This window comes from Lonchura striata, chromosome 27, assembly GCF_050655825.1.
Source record: "Lonchura striata isolate lonStrDom1 chromosome 27, ASM5065582v1, whole genome shotgun sequence".
NCBI lineage: Eukaryota > Metazoa > Chordata > Aves > Passeriformes > Estrildidae > Lonchura > Lonchura striata.
The window spans coordinates 12,063,739-12,083,351 of record NC_140729.1 but is presented as its reverse complement, the minus strand read 5'-3'; the positions used below and the strand labels follow the sequence as shown (position 1 = coordinate 12,083,351).

The following is a 19,613-nucleotide window of genomic DNA, read 5'->3' as shown; positions in this document are numbered from 1 at the left end:
GGGATCCAACAGCTGAGGGAAGTGGCAGTATTGGAGGTACTCTTTGGGAGGGATGGACGACACAATAATGACCCTGACAAGGTCAGGTGTACAGGACAAATGCTGTGGAGTCTAGCAAATCTTGGGCCATCTCAATACACCACCTTCATTGCAACAATCAATGCTGACGCCCACCGGGAGACAGTGGGTTCTGTTGCCAACAAACTTAGGAATTATGAGAGTATGATTAATGGCCCAATGCAGGCTCATATCTCAGCTGTGATTAAGGAGTTTAAAGAGGAGATGAGGGAGGAGATGAGGAAGGTTAATGCAGCACCCGTGAGAGTCACAGGCCCCAGAATCAGCGCCCAACAGCTAGAGAGAGAGGGTACACCCCAAGGGCTAATCTGTGGTTCTTCCTGTGTGACCATGGGGAAGACATGGGGAGGTGGGATGGGAAACCCACTTCTGTCCTGGCAGCACGGGTCCATCAACTCAAGGAGGGAAACTCTAACCAGGGGAATTCCACCAAAGTGAAGGTAGCCTCAACCTCCTGTGACCAAGCTTGTGGGTACGATCTGTCAGACTCCCTTGAAGGGACCTCTAGTATGTATGCCCAGGAAAGGAATGATAACCAGTGTTAGAGGGGCCCTGTCTCTAGCCAGGGAGAGGCACGGGAAAACCGGATCTTCTGGACAGTGTGGATCCGATGGCCTGGCACATCAGAGCCACAAAAATATGATGCTTTAGTTGATACTGGTGCACAGTGTATTCTGATACCATCGGGACATGTGGGGGCAGAACCTGTTTCCATTGCTGGTGTGACAGGGGGATCACAACAATTGACTCTGGTGGAAGCTGAGGTGAGCCTGACTGGGAAGGAGTGGAAGAAACATACTATAGTGACTGGCCCAGATGCTCCGTGTATCCTAGGCATAGACTTCCTCTGGAACGGATATTACAAAGACCCAAAGGGACTCAGGTGGGCTTTTGGAATAGCCGCTGTAGAGGCAGAAGACATTAAGCAATTGAACGCCTTGCCTGGACTGTCAGAAAACCCCTCTGCAGTAGGACTCATAAGGGAGGAAGAGCAACATGTGCCAATTGCGACCTCGACAGTGCACCGCCGGCAGTATCGGACGGATGGAGATGCCGTGATCCCCATCCACAAAATGATTCGGGAGCTGGAGAGCCAAGGGGTGGTCAGCAAAACCCACTCACCCTTCAACAGCCCCATCTGGCCTGTGCGCAAATCTGACAAAGAATGGAGATTGACTGTGGACTATCGTGGCTTAAATGAAGTGACTCCACCGCTGAGCGCTGCTGTGCCGGACATGCTGGAACTCCAGTACGAGCTGGAGTCCAAGGCAGCAAAGTGGTATGCCACCATTGATATTGCTAATGCGTTTTTCTCCATTCCTCTGGCAGCAGAATGCAGGCCTCAGTTTGCTTTCACCTGGAGGGGCGTGCAGTACACCTGGAACCGACTGCCCCAGGGGTGGAAACACAGCCCCACCATCTGCCATGGACTGATCCAGGCTGCACTAGAAAAGGGTGAGGCTCCAGAACACCTGCAATACATTGATGACATCATTGTGTGGGGGAGCACAGCGGCAGAAGTGTTTGAGAAAGGTGAGAGGATCATCCAGATACTACTAGAAGCTGGCTTTGCCATCAAGAAGAGCAAAGTCAAGGGACCTGCCCGAGAGATCCAGTTCCTGGGAGTGAAATGGCAAGATGGACGGCGCCAGATTCCCACTGAGGTCATCAACAAGATCACAGCTATGTCCCCACCAACCAGCAAAAAGGAAACACAAGCTTTCCTGGGTGCCATAGGTTTCTGGAGAATGCACATTCCTGAGTATAGCCAGATTGTGAGCCCTCTTTATCTGGTTACCTGAAAGAAGAATGATTTCCACTGGGGCCCTGAGCAGCAACAAGCCTTCACCCAGATCAAGCAGGAGATCGCTCATGCTGTTGCCCTTGGCCCAGTCAGAACGGGACCAGAGATCAACAATATGCTCTACTCTGCAGCCGGGAACCATGGGTTGTCCTAGAGCCTTTGGCAGAAAGTGCCTGGGGAGACTCGAGGCCGACCACTGGGATTCTGGAGCCGAAGTTACAGAGGGTCTGAAGCCAACTACACTCCCACAGAGAAGGAAATCTTGGCTGCCTTTGAAGGAGTTCAAGCCGCCTCTGAGGTAATTGGCACAGAAACACAACTCCTCCTGGCACCCCGACTACCGGTGCTGGGGTGGATGTTTAAAGGAAAGGTTCCTACTACCCACCATGCCACTGACGCCACATGGAGCAAATGGATTGCCCTCATCACTCAATGTGCCCGTATTGGAAACCTGAATCGCCCTGGGATTTTGGAGATAATTACGAACTGGCCAGAAGGTGAAAACTTTGGTCTCACTGATGATGAGGAGCAGGTACAAGTGGCAAGGGCTGAAGAAGCTCCACCATACAACCAACTACCAGCAGAGGAGACCTGCTACGCTCTCTTCACTGACGGATCCTGTCGCATTGTAGGGATGAACCGGAATTGGAAAGCAGCCATATGGAGCCCCACACGCCAAGTTGCACAAGCTACCGAAGGAGAAGGTGGATTGCCGCGCTCCCGCCCCAGATCCCTCCTCTCTCTAGCCCCGGCTAGCTCTTCCTGGGGCGAGAGTGGGCAGTGGAGGCACCCCCCGCTGCTCCTGGATAGGGTTTAGGAGGTGCCTTTGTGGGTCCTCGGGATAGCGCTGGCGAGCCTCGTCGGTTTGAAGGAAAGGCGGATCCAGTTGGGGGCTAAATCTTCTTTATTCTGGGCCAACGGGGCCAAGTACACAGAAGCGGTGCCAGCCAACTGGAACACTGGGAGGGGTCTGACACCGGGTTATAAGCTTTCTGGGAGGGGTAAACCTTGAGGGAGGGATATCGGGCAACCAATGAGGAGAGGGGAAGGGAGTGGCTCCGGGATGGGGTGATTCGGCCTGGTCCAATGGGGTAAGGGTATGGGAGGGGCCCCAGTCCCTCGTCCTATCACTTGGTGCCCTGAGCAGAAGCTTCTAGATGGAGGGGAAGGAACACCGAGTGACAGACAAGGCACCTGGGAGGAGACAGGGGAAAGACTCTGCACTTTCCAGGGTGATGGACAAGTGCTGGGAAGGCGGGAAGGGAGGACCAGGCGGGAAAACAGGGAACAAACCACGTGGGAATGGGGGTGTACAGGAACAAACCAAACTGATAATACAAATATATAAAAACATATAAAGCACACAACTCCACAGTGGATCAAGCCAACTCGCTGAACTCAAGGCCGTTCAGCTGGCTCTGGACATTGCTGAAAGGGAGAAGTGGCCAAAGCTCTACCTTTATACTGATTCATGGATGGTAGCCAATGCTCTGTGGTCTGGCTGGGAAGGTGGAGGAAGGCCAACTGGCAACGTAGAGGAAAGCCAATCTGGGCTGCTGATATATGGAAACACATTGCCTCTCGGGTGGAAAAGCTGACGGTGAAAGTCCGTCATGTAGATGCCCATGTCCCCAAAAGTCGGGCTAATGAGGAGCACCAAACAACGAGCAGGTAGATCAGGCAGCAAAAATAGAGGTGTCAAAGATAGACTTAGATTGGCACCATAAGGGGGAGTTGTTCCTGGCTCAATGGGCTCATGATGCCTCAGGTCATCAGGGCAGAGATGCCACCTACAAGTGGGCACGAGACCGAGGGGTGGATCTAACCATGGACAGTGTTTCCCAGGTTATCCATGACTGTGAGACGTGTGCTGCCATCAAACAGGCCAAGAGAGTGAAGCCCCTATGGTATGGTGGGCGGTGGTCCAAGTACAAGTATGGGGAGGCCTGGCAGATTGACTACATCACACTGCCCCAGACACGCCAAGGCAAGCGCTACGTGCTGACCATGGTGGAAGCCACCACTGGATGGCTGGAGACTTTCCCTGTACCTCATGCCACTGCCCGGAACACCATCTTAGGCTTGGAAAAGCAAGTCCTGTGGAGACACGGCACACCTGAGAGAATTGAGTCTGACAACGGCACCCATTTCAAGAACAGCCTTATCAACACCTGGGCCAGAGAACATAGTATCGAATGGATATATCATATTCCCTATCATGCTCCAGCTGCCGGCAAAGTTGAACGGTGCAACGGACTCCTTAAGACTACCCTAAAGGCACTTGGTGGGGGAACATTTAAAAACTGGGAAATTAACCTGGCAAAAGCAACCTGGATGGTCAACAACCGAGGGTCTGTCAATTGAGCTGGCCCTGCCCAGTCAGAACCCTTACACACAGTAAATGGAGATGAAGTCCCTGTAGTACATATGAAAGGTATTTTAGGAAAAACTGTTTGTATTAATCCCACCTCAGGCAAAGACCAACCCATCGTGGGATTGTCTTTGCTCAAGGACCTGGTTACACATGGTGGGTAATGCAGAAAGATGGGGAGACCCGCTGTGTACCACAGGGAAACTTGGTCTTAAGAGAGAACTGGGTGTAAGATTTCATGGTGTGCAGATGGAAATAGAATAAGGGGTGGATAATGTCCTGGTTTGTAAGATAAGCTTGTATTCTATTTGCCATCTGTTGGCGGTTGGGCAGGTTTGTTATTTCTTCCAAGAACAATGGTTTGCTCCGAAGAGGTAATGGTTTGTTAATGGGCCATTGACTGACTCACTTGCAGGGCTGGTAAACGTAATATCATCCCATTGTGAGATGCTCCACCCAGAGGGGGAAGCCAAGCACTCTTTTATTGTATAAAGGGGTACCTTTTTGGAGACAGAGCAGCTCTCTCTCTCTTTACGGGATCCCCAGAGAAGCAGCTCTCTCTCTCTTTATGGGATTCCCAGAGAAGCAGCTCTCTCTTTGCGGGATTTTCCCAGAGAAGCAGCTCCTTCGTCGGGATTCCCAGAGAAGCGGCTGGAGTGCGGTGAGGCGGCGGCGGTGGAGCTCGGAGGCAGCCCCAGAGCAGAGGAAGACCAACCCAACTGCCACCAGATCTTCAGAGAAAACTATACCCTTCTAGAGGAGCAGCTGTCATTTCAACCGGACTGCTACCAACACCCCGAATCCTCAGGTTGTGGACTTTATCACTAGTTTTGTTTGTACCGATTGCCTTTGCCTTTTTTTTTAAATTGTTATCTAGTTTTCTCCTAGTAAAGAATTGTTACTCCCATTCCCATATCTTTGCCTGAGAGCCTTTTAATTTAAAAAATCCTAGTAATTCGGAGGGAGGGGGTTTACCTTCTCCATTGCACAAGAGGCTTTTGCCCTCCTTCACAGACTCCTGTCTTGTCAAACCAAGACACTAAGGCCTACTTTTACAGCTTTCTGGAAGTATTCTTACCATTTCCCACAATGCTCCCACCTATGGTCTGGTTTTCAAATGAATGCTAAGATGAACAGTTCCAGAAGAAGCCACAGAAGTCACTGGAGGATTGCAGTACGCAGTCCAGGGAAATGTATTGCCTCAGTTAAAAAGAAGCATCTAACTAAAAGCAACGAGTGTAACTCTCTCTCTGCTGCAAGGCCAAGCACAGAAGAATATGAGAGTTTGAACACAAACTGTGCCAAAAAATTCCCTCAGCTCCTTCCCTCTCCCAGACCTAGCTTAAAGCTACAGGGCATAAAGCAGATGATAGGGAAATACAGTATTGTCATAAAATCACCTCAAGACAACAAACCTCCCAGGGGTGTTGTGGTGTGTTTTGCTTTGAACCCATGTTTGCTCCCTGTTCTCCTCCCTAATCCCCTTTCTTCCCCAGTTGCTAAATTTCCCAAACCCTTCCCTAACCTCCTCCCTTCCAAGTTTTCAATCCTACCTATCCCTACCCCTTTCTCCAAAGAGTTCTGTATTTGTCTTGTTGACCTCAACACCCCCATTTGTTCCTTTGTATTATTCCCCCCTCCCCATTTTCCCTGATAGGCTCATGAGCTATTTGCCCACCTTATACTCCTCCCTTACTATATCCTCATTGGTTCACTTCCTACACCCCTAGGCCTGAGCTGCTGTATAAACACTTCTGTTCACCCAGCCCCAGTCCTGTCTGGGAGCCCAGGAATAAATTCGTGGTGTCCCAGCCAAGCCCCGTGTCCTCGCGGTGTGTCCCTGCCGATCGCTGAGGTTGCAGAACTCGCAGGAACAGTCGCGGCCACGCCGCAGCCGCCCCGCACAGCGCTCGCTGCAACACGGGGGCAGCCGATCCTGGTGCCCCAGCACCGGCCCTCGGAAGCAGCAAGATGGAACGGCAGGAATGAGCAAACATCCCGGGGTGGTAGACAAGATGTATCAGAAACTCTGCAGCTGTAGCTGGAACCACGAGGGGAATGTCTCAGGGTGTGCGGGTCTGTAGTGCAGCAAAAAGCCCAGAGCAGTTGCAAAGCAACGGAAGGGCTGGGCAGTGGCAGCCCGGTTCCTGAAGATGGCAGAGAGAGGCTCCCTTGGACGGGAAAGGGGCTCAGGGATCCTGGGGTTTCCCCTGAGGCACTCCAGCAGGTGGCGAAGGGTCCTCTGGTGAGGTGACACGACACAGACAATGCTGACGGCAGAAGAAAGGCAGCAGGAGATGGAACCCCGCAGTGGCAACGAACTCTCCCCAAAGCGACTGCAGCCTCTCTCTCCCCTCTGAATGCCAAGAGGACAGGACGCCTAGGAGCTGTGCCTAGCCCCTTTCTCCCCAGCCCAATTCTTGATAACTTTGCCCTTCCGAGTGAAACTCCTCAGCCCCCACAATAAAGCCAGCCGCACTGCTGCCTTTCCTCCGTATTACTTCTTTTGTCTCTCTTAGGTACCGATCGTTATTGTTTCTTAGCAACAAAAATGGGAGAAGATTCCCTGAGAAAACAAAAGGAAGAAATCCTAAACCCCAACACATGGTGTCCCTTCCCATGGCAGGGGTATGGAACCGGGCGGTCCCTTCTAACCCAATACCATTTTGGTATTCTTGGATTCTGTGACTTTCTCCTCCACCTTTTGAATCCCAAGTGTGTTTTTGACTTGTGCAGCTGGGTAACTCTAGACTGGCTTCTGTGGTCAAATTTGCCAAATCAGTGTGACACTACACCATCTTCTTGCAGCAAAAACTGGGAAAGTGGTGTCGTCTCCCGTTTTCAGGAGCCCATGACACTCCATGCCCTGAGCATTGCTATGAGGAGAGCCACTGACACTGCACCCTCTGTGCCCTGAGAGCTGCCCGCACCCCTTCCTGCAGTTCTAGCCCGGTGCTGCCCGTGAAGGACTGCTGAGGTGATTAACGCTGATGCAGCTGCCTCCTGTGCCATTAAGATTCCTCTCACGCTGTGCAATCACCCTCTCCGAGTGCGGGGAGAGCCCAGCCGGGCTTTTCTCCGCAGTGGCTTTGCCGCTCTGTCCACAGTGGTGCAGAGCTTGTGGCTCAGTCTCTGCCAGGGGAAGGTTGCAAAGAACAATGTGTGTTTCATTTCCAGTGGCACAGATGATTATCTGCCTCTTGTTCATTGTTATAATACATCCCAACCTTTATTGTGCCACATGCCCAGGGAAGAGTTTTGTCCAGTCCCTCCCTCAATGTACCTTTGCCTCCAGAACACTTTAGCCATCCTGCTAAACAGGCTCTCCAACTAACTGAAAAATTTTACCTCTAAATCCAGTTTTTGCCTCCTTCCCAGACACATTTTACTTTCTCAAAGGTCCTGAACAGCATCAGGGGCAGAGTTAAGGGTGTTTCCAGGACTGCTCTGCTTTGATGTGTTGTAACAAGAGACAGACCCTGAGTGACCTGCCCCTTGTTAGTGCAGTGCTATGGTTAGGAAAACGGGTTTAAACTCATTCTAAACCCTGCGAAGGTGACTAAACTGCTTGAGGCTGAATTTTGAAGCCAGGACACCCAGCTGCATCCTGCTCCTGCTCTGCTGCTCTTGCTGTGCCACTGCTACTGTAGTTTGTCACACGAACAAATCAAGAGGCATTAATTACCCTCCAGCAAGGAGCAGAAGGCCACAGACCCTGTGGGGAAGGCACCTGCATGTCCTTCCTGCTTTAGCACCAGGCTGTGATACCCCTTGTGAAGAGTAGCTGTGGTTGAGGCCGTGAGAAATTTCAGCTCAGTTTTTATGTGTCAGAGGCAGGGAGCTGGGGGAGCCTGAGGGATGGGTGTTAGCAAGTGACTGTGAAGTGCAGGGAGCGTGGAGCCAGCCATGAGAAACAGGAACACAGTGCAAAAACAGTCCATGAAGTACCTGAGCAGCTCCTTAGCATGGTCAGTGCCTTCCCCTGCTCTTGCTTGCTCCTTCCAGGCAGTAACAACCCATTTCCTACTCTCTTGCCAGGCATACTGTGCGTCCCTAGGGTGGACCCACAGCCTTTAGTCATACCCAGGGTAGGCCAGGAGAAGGACAAGACCCCCCCCTGATGGAGATTGGTAGACCCCTTCACCATGAGTGATCTGGACATACAGTCAGAGGCTTCTGCCACCTGAACATACCTCCCCACCATACAAGAGCTGTAATTTGCCTTGGGAAGAATCAGATTAATCTTGAAGGGGCTATTCCTGCTGAGGTTTAGAAGTAGATATGGCCATGATACATGGAAAGACTCTAAAACTCAAAGTGAATTATAAAGTATTTTCAGCCAGACACATGCGGGATACCTCCACAAAGGCATACGTATCTACCCATTCTCAGCATTCTTTTTTATCCTCTAAAATATTACATATACATTAGGTTTTGCCATACATTTATGCATATTCATTTCCTGGCTCCACCTTGTCCTGCTTCATATAGTTATGTGTAATATGGATAATTCATACTGATAAAGATATATATATATGTATATATATATATATATATATATATATATATATATATATATATATATAAAAAATGTTATGCTGCCAAGAAATTTTGTATAAAGTTTTAAGCATGCGAGCCAGAGTCAGGGGATTACCTCACATATGGTGATCTGAGAAATTCCCAAGTGATGGTCAACTCGATAAATATCTAAGATTGAGCTTAATGGAGCCATTGGAAAGATACATCTCAATGCCAAGTTCCAGTAACTCAATCAGGGACATACATTGCTCTCTGAAAGGAAGAAAAGCCTGATCTCCAAGATCTCTGCCTCAGGCAGAATAAACTGTATAAAAACCCCACTTGAATGGGGAGTTGGTGTGAAACATAGGGGACCCTATGCTATAGCAGTCAGACTTGTGTCCCGGGCTCAGCACTGTCCTTTTGATTGTGGCTGTCTTAGACCAAATTTTGATCACTGAATAAAAACTTATTTTTATTAATTTTTAATTTGGCTGGATCACTTTTACCTATAACAATATGTTAATTATCTTACCAGTCTGTTGCACCTGCCTACTTGTCTCTGGTGGTTGTCTTGAGGGAATTGGGGGTTGCAGGAGGATGAAGAAATTAGTCTTCATCAAAGCTGACCTTCTCACTGTCTTCTTGTGCATACTTACTCCTGTGGTCACAGTCCAAACCATGAGGTTGGCTGGATCTGGTTTGGGGGTCCAGAGGAGCCTTGTTATCTTGGTAAACTTGTAACTTTGTCCTGTCTTGATGAACATCATCCTTCCCTTATCACACATCCCTGCATTCTTCCATGTTGCTCTTGCATGTATACCCTGTCCCCCACATGTACCCTGCCTTCCCTTTACAGGCAGTTAGCACAGTAAAATGCAGCAAATATTAAACAACATTTCACCTAAATATCTATTTCTAATCAACACCCCTCTATGTCTCAGCTGCATGCCACTCTGCATCCACCACTGCTCACCCAGTGCTGCGGCTTGAGCACTGGGAAAGCCCTGTGGCTGCCAACTGAACGTTTCTGGGAGCAGCAGGATGCTTGCAGAAACAGCTGCTCTTTGCAGGGATGGACAGCTCTGCATAGAGCATGGTGTCACTGTAGAGCAATTAGCTCCCATTATATCTATTAGGTGTGTGATTAGTGTCCCATTAATACAATTAGCATGGTGACATTAGCAAAAGTATGTAATTGGCACCAACTGTGCTGCAGCTCAGCAGCTGAGCACCACATGGCGCCTGTTTCGGGTTTATCTGAGCTCGGTGAAAGGAGACACCTGGTAGTCCCCTCTCCAAGCACTGGACAGGGTGATTTCTATGTGCAGCCCTGGCTGTGCACCCCCACCTTCTCCTTCCTTACTTTAGCTGCAGTAGAAAGAAATCTCCCACCCTCTGTTCTTGTTTCAAACTCCCAGAGCTCTTTCAGGGACCTGATGAGGGGTGTCCCAGCTGCTTCGTGGAGCTGCAGGATGCAGAGCTGGGGTTTATCCATTTAGGAGGTTGGAGAACCAAATCTGACCTTGGCTGGATAACAGGTCCTTTTCTAAGCCTTGTATTCTCCTTGTGACAGTCCATGTGGTCACTACCAGGGGGATGAAGGTGGACAAGGAATGTCTGCCCACTCCCAGCCATATCCTGGGCCCCATCCCACCTTGGAAAGACATCAGACCATGTCACAGTTTGGCTTTCAGAGTCTTGACAAACTCCTCTGCACAGCACCAACACTGTTGGTGTGATAAATGAGTAATGCAACAATTGACTCTCACAATTAACAGACAAATAACATGTATATATGTTAAGAAAAGCTTTATAGGTTTATAGTTATGCTTTACCCCCCTGCATTGTTATCAAGGGACAGCCAGGGTTGGGACATCTGGGAGGGTCAACTTGTCACTATGGTGGCATCTGACCTCCAGTGAAGATTTAAGGAAGTAAACTCCACCACTGGACAGCGAAGAATGGGTCGATAGACAGAAGTTTGGGAGGGGCAAAAGGGTTAAAAAATCAAAACCTTTATTGTGCGGTTGAGCACATGGTGGGAAAAATCCTTTGCTCCCAGTGCCATAATATTTTCTCTATTCAGTCTTCTGTTGTATTTTTGATAAGGTTTAATAAACCTTTCTAAATTTCTGAAGGTGAGTAGCATTTTCTCACAGTTGGCCTTTGCCTTTCAGGATGTCAGGGAAGGAGAAGGGCTGTGTGGGATGGGGACAGGCTGTGGAGGGTCCAGTTCCATCCAGCTCCACCAGAGATGTCACCTTCCCAACCACCAGTGTGAAATCCCCAGCCCTTTTCTGGAAAGACCAACAAGCCACTGGCCTCTTCTGACCAGTGCATTCATGGGTCAGGGCTGAGCAGAAGAAGCTGTGGAACATCAAAGTTCCTTGCCAGCCCTCGCTCCTGTGAGGGTGTTTGGTTTTGGGAGAGCTTCTGACAATCCTGATTAACAACCTTTTCATCTATTCATACTGGTGATAAGCCATGGGAGCTTTGGGCCTTTGCAGCCCTGTAATCAAGACTGAAAGAAACAATTTTCTCCTCCTGCAGCCTAGTTAATTCTCTTTTAATTGCTTCCCATTTTGCTTAGATTTCTTTTGTTTGCCATGGCACTGGCTCCACACTTCCTCCTCTCCAGCAGTGCTTGACTCATGCCTTGTTTTGCCAGGTTGGGATTTGTGATGATTTGGTCTTTGCCAGGGCCTTCAAAGCTCCCCACACAATTTAGATGTACCATGCCCGAGTTGTAACTTCTATAGGAGAAGATCTCTGGGGACTGAGCTAGGTTTTGTTCCTTGCAATCACATTCTGTGTGGGGGCACTGCTTTTGGAAAAATAAATGGAAAAACATGGGAATTACACACAGGTGGGAAACTTAGTGGCAGTAAATGTATCTTCTTTGGAAAAAACCAAACCCAACCAAGCAGAATTAATTATTTAGGACTAGAAATTTTACCCTGGGGGTCAAAAGAGATGAATGGAGCCTTTGTAAGCTGATCTGAACTAAGATATGTGGGGGTTATCTACCTTTTAAGGTTGGGTTTGTGTGCAAGGGCTAACAGCAAGGAGAAAAGGAGTTAGAACCCTCCTGACCAAAGAAACAAGGAACTTGATGAAAGTTTTGATAAGGAGCTGGGGACCAGCATACAGGTGGACTCAGTTGTGTTGGGAGCCCCTGATCCTGGGTGGAAGCAGTGGGACTGCTTCAGAAGTGGGTGAGATGCACTTTGATCCAGTTTGTGATTTATGTGTCAAACTTCAATTCTGGCAGTGGAAAGACTTTCCCCCTTTTCCTGGTACTCCAGGCCCTTGTCCAAAGACCCTCTCCAGCTCTTTTGGAGCTCCTGTGGGCACTTGAAGGATCTCTAAGGTCTCCCTGGAGCCTTGTCCAGCTGAACAACCCCAGCTCTTCTTGCGTGTCTCCAGAGTAGAGGAGCATCTCTATGTCCTCCTCTGGAATCACTGCAGAAGGTTCCATGTCCTTTCTTTCTTGGGGTGTCTAGAGCTGGACACAGCACTCCCTGCATGGAAAGCACTCCCTCCATGCAAATGGGATAGGACATTCCCCAGAGGAAAAAAAAAGTCTACTTTATGTGCTTGTTTATTATTATTCAATGTGCAGCATCTAAACACACCTTAACCACATCGATGCATTAAAATATAGCTCCCTTTAGCCATCCAAATAATTTTAATCAGAAACATAAGCATTTATATTACTGTGGCTTGGGTTACTGATGGAGTGTCACTCAAACTCCAATCAGGATGTAATTATTCTTGCCTATAGTCCAAGGTTTTTCCTTCATCCTATTTTCCTTTTGAACTAGCTAGCAGAGTCACACTGCCTTTTCCTGACATGTACTAAGATCCTCCTTCTGTGATTGTGTGTTTCATTCTTAGGCTGCAATTTCCCCTGTTTGTGTTTCTCCAGGTCTCTGGCTCCTGCTGTGCCAATGATTGTTTCTCTGCTATTGGGATTGCTGGAAGTGCTTAACCCAGGGCTACCCTTTTTGCCCCATATTTCACATCCCCACAGGATTCTTCAGAGCCACCAGCTCCTTGGGACTCTCCAGCCATCACACTGCAGGAAGAGACTTATCCACCCTCCAAGACCTCACCTGGCATGCCCAGAGCTGCAAGAACAGGTCTGGAGACCCTGGTTGCAATATCACTGGATTATCTGCTCTTGCAAAGGCTGGTTTCATCCCCAAAAAAGCTGACATCCTTCTGGAAGAAGAGAGATGTTATTAGTCCCCGGCAGTCAGAAAAGATCCTTTGAGACTGAGCCAGGGGCTCTGACACCTCGTGTTTGGAGGTCAGCCACACTCAGCACACAAATCTTAAAGACTTTTTGCTGGCTGGGCTTTGACAGCTATGTCACCAACACCGTGTGCTGAGAAGGGCGGGCAGGGACAGGTCCTTGGTGAATTGCCTCTATGAAAAATGGGGAGGCAGAAAATGAAGCAGCTAAGGTCCAGGAGAGGATATGGACATCTGGATCTCAAGCATCTGCATTGGGCCCACTGGGTACTGGCCCTGTGGGCACAGTGTTGAGTGAGGGAAGTTGTGACCCTTCTTCTGCTGCACCCAAAATTAGGGTCTGGCAGGGCACCTGGATACATCAGCCAGCTGTCAGGAAGTGGAAGCTCAGAACAGACAGCAATCATGTTTGGTGGGGTTGGCTGGGTAAGGGTGGGTTGCTGGGGACATTTCCTTGGGGCAGAAGGAGGCTCTAGGCTGCTGAGGAGGGTCCCAAGCCTGCTTCACACTGGTGTCTCCTGAAACAGGTCTCAGACCTGGACAGAGGATGCTCTGGGGCTAGAGGATGCTCTACAGCAGGGGTGTCTGTCAGGATGGTGCTCAGCCAGCAGAGTCCAGTATTTCCCAAAATCCATAGCAAATCTGTGCCTCAGTTTCCACACTAGCAGGAGGCTCAGCAACAGATTTCAGCAGCCTAAAAATAACTTTCCCATGGAAAATTTTGCCTGACAGGGAGGAGGGGAGGGCCAGGGATCTCAGCCATGGTGCTTGCAGAGGCTCTCCTGGGAGCAGGTGGTTAGGAACTGAAACCTTTTCCAAGCAACCCTGGAAAACCTGGACAGTCCTTGGTGTCCTCTGGATGAGGGTGCCTTCTGGGAGGATGGACTCAGCTGTGGGTGAGCCCACGAATTCCTGGTTGTGGGGTTAACCCATCCCTGCTCTGTGCAGGTGTCAATTCAGCAGGCTGTGTGATCACACACCTCTGCTGCCTTCAGTACGGCCCAGCGGCTTCTCAAGCATCCTTCTCTCCATGGCTGAGCACGTGAGCCTCTCCCATGGAATCACTTGTGTCTCTGATCTTTAGTTTTCCTCCAAATTGGAAAAATATGTCCCTTTGAAATTTTCATGAGGGTGGCAGAGCTGTCTGTCTCCTACCACCATCATGTGTGTCTGAGAGCCATTTAACTGCAACTATGGTGACAAATATCAGCGTGAGGCTCATGCTGGAGAGAGCAGTGAAGGAGGGGGCATTGAAATGAAAGGATTAAATATTTACTTTGGAGTTTAGCGTGTTCAAAGGACAACACATCACAGATGAGAGGCATCTTGGGGTGGACAGTGATGAAAGCCACAACTGAACCCACTGGGCTGTAAAACTGCCACAAGATTTCCTGTCCCTCCCAAGCTCCCCCCCCTTACCTGCCTGGTAAGGTACAGCAGAGCAGGGTTCAACATCCAGGAATGGCCCAAAGCTGTGGGCCACCAGACAGATATGTGTTGTTTGAGGAAGGGGAATGACAGCTCCACTTTGCTTTAAATACCAGCCATAAACCCTGTGATTTATGTCCCATGTAACTGGGAGGTCCTGGCTCTGGCAGTGGGGATATTTGCAAAGGGCAGCCTAGTTGGAAGGTGGAATGAAGGCACAGATCCTCCATAGGATGAAGAAGCTTCATGAGCTTCTCTCTGCCTCCATTCAGGCTCCGGAAGGTAGGTTTTCTCCATTGCTGGACCTTTGTTTGCTGGGGATATATATCAGGGCACCCAAACTTTGACCCCGTGTGGTGGGGCTGAGGGTGGGAAGTGACTCCAGGACTGGCAGCAACCTTCATGGTGGGTTTAATGTATCAACCAAATAAACAAGCTAACTAAAAATCCATCTCAGTGTGCTGTAGAAGCTCCTGTGTATCATCCCACTGGGATATTCCATAGCACCACCAGATCCCATCCTTGGACTCCCATTTTGCTTTTCCCAGCCCTGAAAGGTACCAGGATAATGTAAAGGGTTAACACAGGAAGATCCCAAGAGGCTTCAGCCTTGTCAAGAGCATTAATCTCAGAGTTACTTGATAAGTTTAAATACAATCACATAATCAGCAGGAACCCATAATTATTATTTATGTGCATGGTGCTTACTAAATTACAGTGCTTTCCAAGGCTCTGTGTGATGAACAAATTAATTCTGCATGAGAAGAGCTTGACCAGAAATCTGTTTATGTCTGAATTTCACTAGTAAACATTGATGTATGAAATTAAAGTCGAGTTTAATTGGTCCTCCCTCCTGCTATGAAGCACATTACATTTTTATTCTGTATTAGCTCACCTGGCAAGGGGGAAAACCTGGAGGACTTTCTCCATCCCTGGTGGTACTTGTCTGGAAAACCTGTGTGGAATTCTCTTGGATGAGATGGTGTAGATACCTTTGTGGAGAGCCACCTCCATGCTCTGGGCACATGGAGTTGGGGTAGAAAGGAGACTAAAAGGCTTCTGGACCAGTGGGATGCTGAGCCCACTGCAGTGTGAGGATGATCCCATGGAAACTGGGGAGGGGCCATGCCAGGGTTGTCTTTTCCAAAAGATAAACATGCTCCAAAAGTCCTTGTAAGAGGAATTAAAGTATTTTTAATCAAACAAGACTGAGAATACACACTCCAGCTATGGAAATCAAAGTCACATCAGTTGGAGCAGACCACCAAGAAGAGAAAGAAAAACAGTGATATGAACACAGATGCTTCTGTTTGGGTTTCTTTCTTTGGTTTTTCAATTTCCAGCTTCTTTCCACCAAAAGACCTCACTTTAGAAAAGTCAAAATTGAACATGTAGCATGTCATTTTTTGGCAACATCACTTGCAGGGATGAGGAAAAGAAGCTCTCTGGGACATTTCCCCTTCTCCATTGCCAGCAGATCATTATTAGCTCCTGCCAAAGTACCCAACAGAGAAACCATGACACAGAAGATGCAAATCTACTCCTTGTAGAGTACTAGCAGAAAGTGTCCATAGAGCTGGCAGCTGCCCCTTTTCCCATTGCATAACTCATGGGGTCTTTTTCACAGCCATATTTTGAAGAAGGGGCAGGTTTTGGTACTGTTTGCAGTGGCTGAACTTGAACAAAGACTGAAACGTGCCCTATGTGCAGGGTATGGTCCCTGTTGTGGTCACTGTGTCATACTGGGAACTGTTGCTATTCCTAGCAGATTATTGGAGTCAATGGGATGTCTCCAGTTTTGCTGCACTGTAGACTTGCAGGTAGAAAATCAAATGGGAGGGAAGTGGGAGGAATTTGCTCCAAACTACTGAAATTCACAAATGAAGAAAGAACCCAGAGTTTTTTTTTCTTATGCTTCTCTTTAAATAAAAAGATGCAAGATTTTATTCCTGTCTGGTGGTATATCCTGAGGAAATCACAAAATACTGCAATTTCAAAGATGCTTAAATCTCCCCAGGGCAGGAAACATTTATGCCTGTTCTTTATAGCCAGAAAACTGAGGCACAGAAATGTGAAGGGGCTCACACCACACCCTGTATGGCCCCAGTGGCAAAATCCCTGGGATGCAGAGGGCAGACAGCCCATAAACCTGCTGTAATCTGTCTCCTGCCTGCGTCCCCAGACCTTGTATGGGACAAGGAAAAGGTGGCTCCAAAGAGGTCAAGGCAAATCCACTTCTCTGCTCAGCTGCTTTTGGTGACCACATGGAAGAGGGCAATGAGCGAGGGGGAACTGGGGACAATCTGGAGTCCTGAGAATGGGGAGGGAGATGGGAAGGGAGGGAAGAGAGGGAAGGGAGGGAAGGGAGGAAAGGAGGCTGCTGCTCCTCCAAGGCACTTAACCCCAACATGGGGATGGTTTAGTCCCATCCCCTGCACAAGAGCAAGGAGCAGCTTTGACACTGGGCCCATCTACCCAGGTAAAACAGGGCAAGGAGGAGAGGGCAGAGCCAGGGCCTGTACCTGCCTTTGGGTGTAGCGATATCTGCCCCAGGACGGTTTGGGTGAATTGAGGCGAGAGATCTCTGAAGGCTGCTCTTGGAGGATCAGGTTTATTGGGGATGCAGAAAGGTTCTGCCTCAAGCTGCCAGACGCAGCACGTGGCGAGGCTTAAGGAGATGGGGGAGGGGAGAGACAAAAAGATGCTCAAGGAGAGGGGGAGTTCTAAGAGGAGGGGAAGTTCCAAGAGAGGGGAGGAAGTTCCAAGAGAGGGGAAGAAGATCCAAGAGAGGGGAAGAAGATCCAAGAGGCTGTCCGGCCCCTCAGAGTCCCCTTTTCAAGGAGCTTCAAGGTGGGCTGGAACAAGGCTCGGGCCAATGGGGTTACAGGCACTTGATGTTTTAGGGGAGGGGTGTGGGGTGAACCATACATTTTGGGGGGTGAGACGGAACAGTCCACTTGACCCCTGGACCCATCTGTAGGCAGGGGCGTTGTCCAGCTAGCTGGGACGACTGTTTTATCTTGGCTATATTATTTATGAATAATTATATTTATCCATCCTCTGCAACATCTGGGGACCTCAGCCACCGCTCCACTGCAGGGCTTCCTCTCCTTTCCACCATCTGAGCAGGGACATGGAGTCAGCATGAGGTCCAGAGCTTTGCAGAGACCTGTGGGTCCATCTGGGATGAACCAGAGAATTTAACTAATTCCTGTGCTTCCCTCCAGATAAGCCAACTCTGTGTGGCTGTTCAGAGCCCCTAGGATCCATCCCCATGGGAGAAGGAGTTACCTCCCCTCTCCCACCCCACTGCTTTACCCCACCTTTGGTGTCAAGATGAGAAATGATCTAGTCAGACCAAGCAGCAGTTACAGGACACCAGGAGACACAGCAAGAGACAGGGGAAGGACTCAGCCCCAGTGCTGCAAAAACACAGCCACATGAAGCAATGTCTACAGTCATTCCAAGGCTCTCTATCCATCCCCTTCCAACACACAGGACTTTGACTCCTCTAGAGGGTTCCCCTGCCACCAGCAACATTCCAGCATGTGCTCACTGGAAGGCTGACCCAGCTTCCCAGGGAATTAGCCCCATAAGCTGTCCCAGCAATAACCTGGTTTCCTGTCACCTCAAAGCAGACAAACCTGATAAATCATGCCCAAACCTTGAGACATCATGCCCAGGATGGAGCTGGCAGAAAGACCCTGCAACCTCTCCAGGTCCTTCTGGCTCTTTCTGCCATGCCAGTAGGTCACACAGCTGCCAGGGAGATGACAAAGCAGCATCTCAGCTGTCCTGTCTTTCAGGCCTGCCCAGCACATGGAGCAGGAGCTGTGCAGGTGTCCCATGACCGAGTGGGTTCATACTCTCCTTGCGGGGCTGGGGCTGCCAGCAGGACCTGGTCTTGTGCCGTGCCCCCCTCCCAGGGGTTCCCCACGTCCCAGTGGAGACGTCGGCTCCTGGTGTGGCCTCTGGCTCCCGGCTCAGACAGCCGTGGATTGCTTGATGCTGTGGAAGCTGACGCGGGTCGGGGAGGTGGGGATGGACATGGCCCTTGCCACGCGGGCACGGATGGAGTGCTTGTCCTGCCAGCGGTGCCACCGCTTCCGCACGGCCGATCGCACCTGGGCGAAATGAATGAGGGACATTTGGTTATCACACAGAGGCTGTTCAGAGGCACCAGCCATCCTTCTCCTCAGTCCTCCAGCCAGAAATGGATTAATGATATGTGATTTGCTAACAAAGCGGTTCATGAAGGGTAAACTTTCCTGAGTCAGCAAAGGTGTGAGAGCATTTGGAGGAGAGAGAAGAAAGAGCCCTATGGCCAAATATCTGGACCCAGGATTCACTTCTACTTTCAGCTCCTTTGCTTTCTGCTGTTTGTGTTTTGGGTCAGAGCCTGGGAGAGATCCTCATCCATGTGTAATCCACATGTGTATGGAGCTCACCCTGGAGAGGGATTTCTCTGGGATGGGGAGGACCCTTGGCTCTGCTGCACCAAATCACACAGGTGCACCATGAGAGCATCTGTTCTTGGGGGTGGATTTTCCTCCTCCAGAGGAGGAGACAGACAGCAGCCATTCCTTTATCAGCAAATTCTGGGGCTGAAGATGTAGCTAGGGCTGGAGGTGAAGCACTGACTCTGATCACCGAAGACCTTCAGGTGGAGAATTAGGGACCAACACCCTCCAAGCCCTGTGCAGCAGTAGAGCCTTTTGCTGAACTTGTCTGCTTGCAAGGAAGGGTCTAGGCCCCCACGAAAAACCCCAGCCCACTCTGCTCACCTCACTGTTCAGGAAGCAGTAGAAGACAGAGACGAAGAAGCCCTGGAAGGAGACAAGCAGCAGAATCACAGCCAACAGGTACCCCTGAGCCAGGAGCTTTGGAACAGTTCTGGGGTTTGGGGATGTCTGGTTTTGGGAGGGGGCAGAAGTGGGATGAGGCATCAGCCAGGATGGGCTCCTCCACATCCCTTGGTGAGAGGACTGGGATGGAAGACAGTGTGGAGGACCATTACCTGGAAAGACTCCAGAAAGGAGTTGAAGTAGATGAAGACTATCCTGGAGATCTCATCCTCCCCGGGGTTGACAAAGAACAGCATGTAGGTGATCCCCAGCAAGGGCAGCAGCACCAGTGTAGCTTTGACTGCTTTCC

At 49.7% G+C, this 19,613-nt stretch overlaps 1 protein-coding gene across 2 annotated transcripts in view; it reads right to left on the bottom strand.

Annotated features, from left to right (window-relative positions):
• Nucleotides 1–15,636: 15,636 nt before the first annotated feature.
• CRHR1 (corticotropin releasing hormone receptor 1) overlaps nucleotides 15,637–19,613 on the bottom strand; it is a 30,529-nt gene continuing 26,552 nt past the window's right edge. The window contains exons 11-13 of one of the 2 annotated variants that reach the window (XM_021542298.4): nucleotides 19,477–19,612; nucleotides 19,244–19,285; nucleotides 15,637–18,583 (exon numbers count right to left, since the gene is read on the bottom strand). In XM_021542298.4, the coding sequence (XP_021397973.1) occupies nucleotides 18,443–18,583; nucleotides 19,244–19,285; nucleotides 19,477–19,612 (319 nt within the window). In that variant the 3' untranslated portion in view covers nucleotides 15,637–18,442. The remainder of the gene's footprint in view (nucleotides 18,584–19,243; nucleotides 19,286–19,476; nucleotide 19,613) is intronic. The other variant, XM_085562151.1, reaches the window with a different exon arrangement.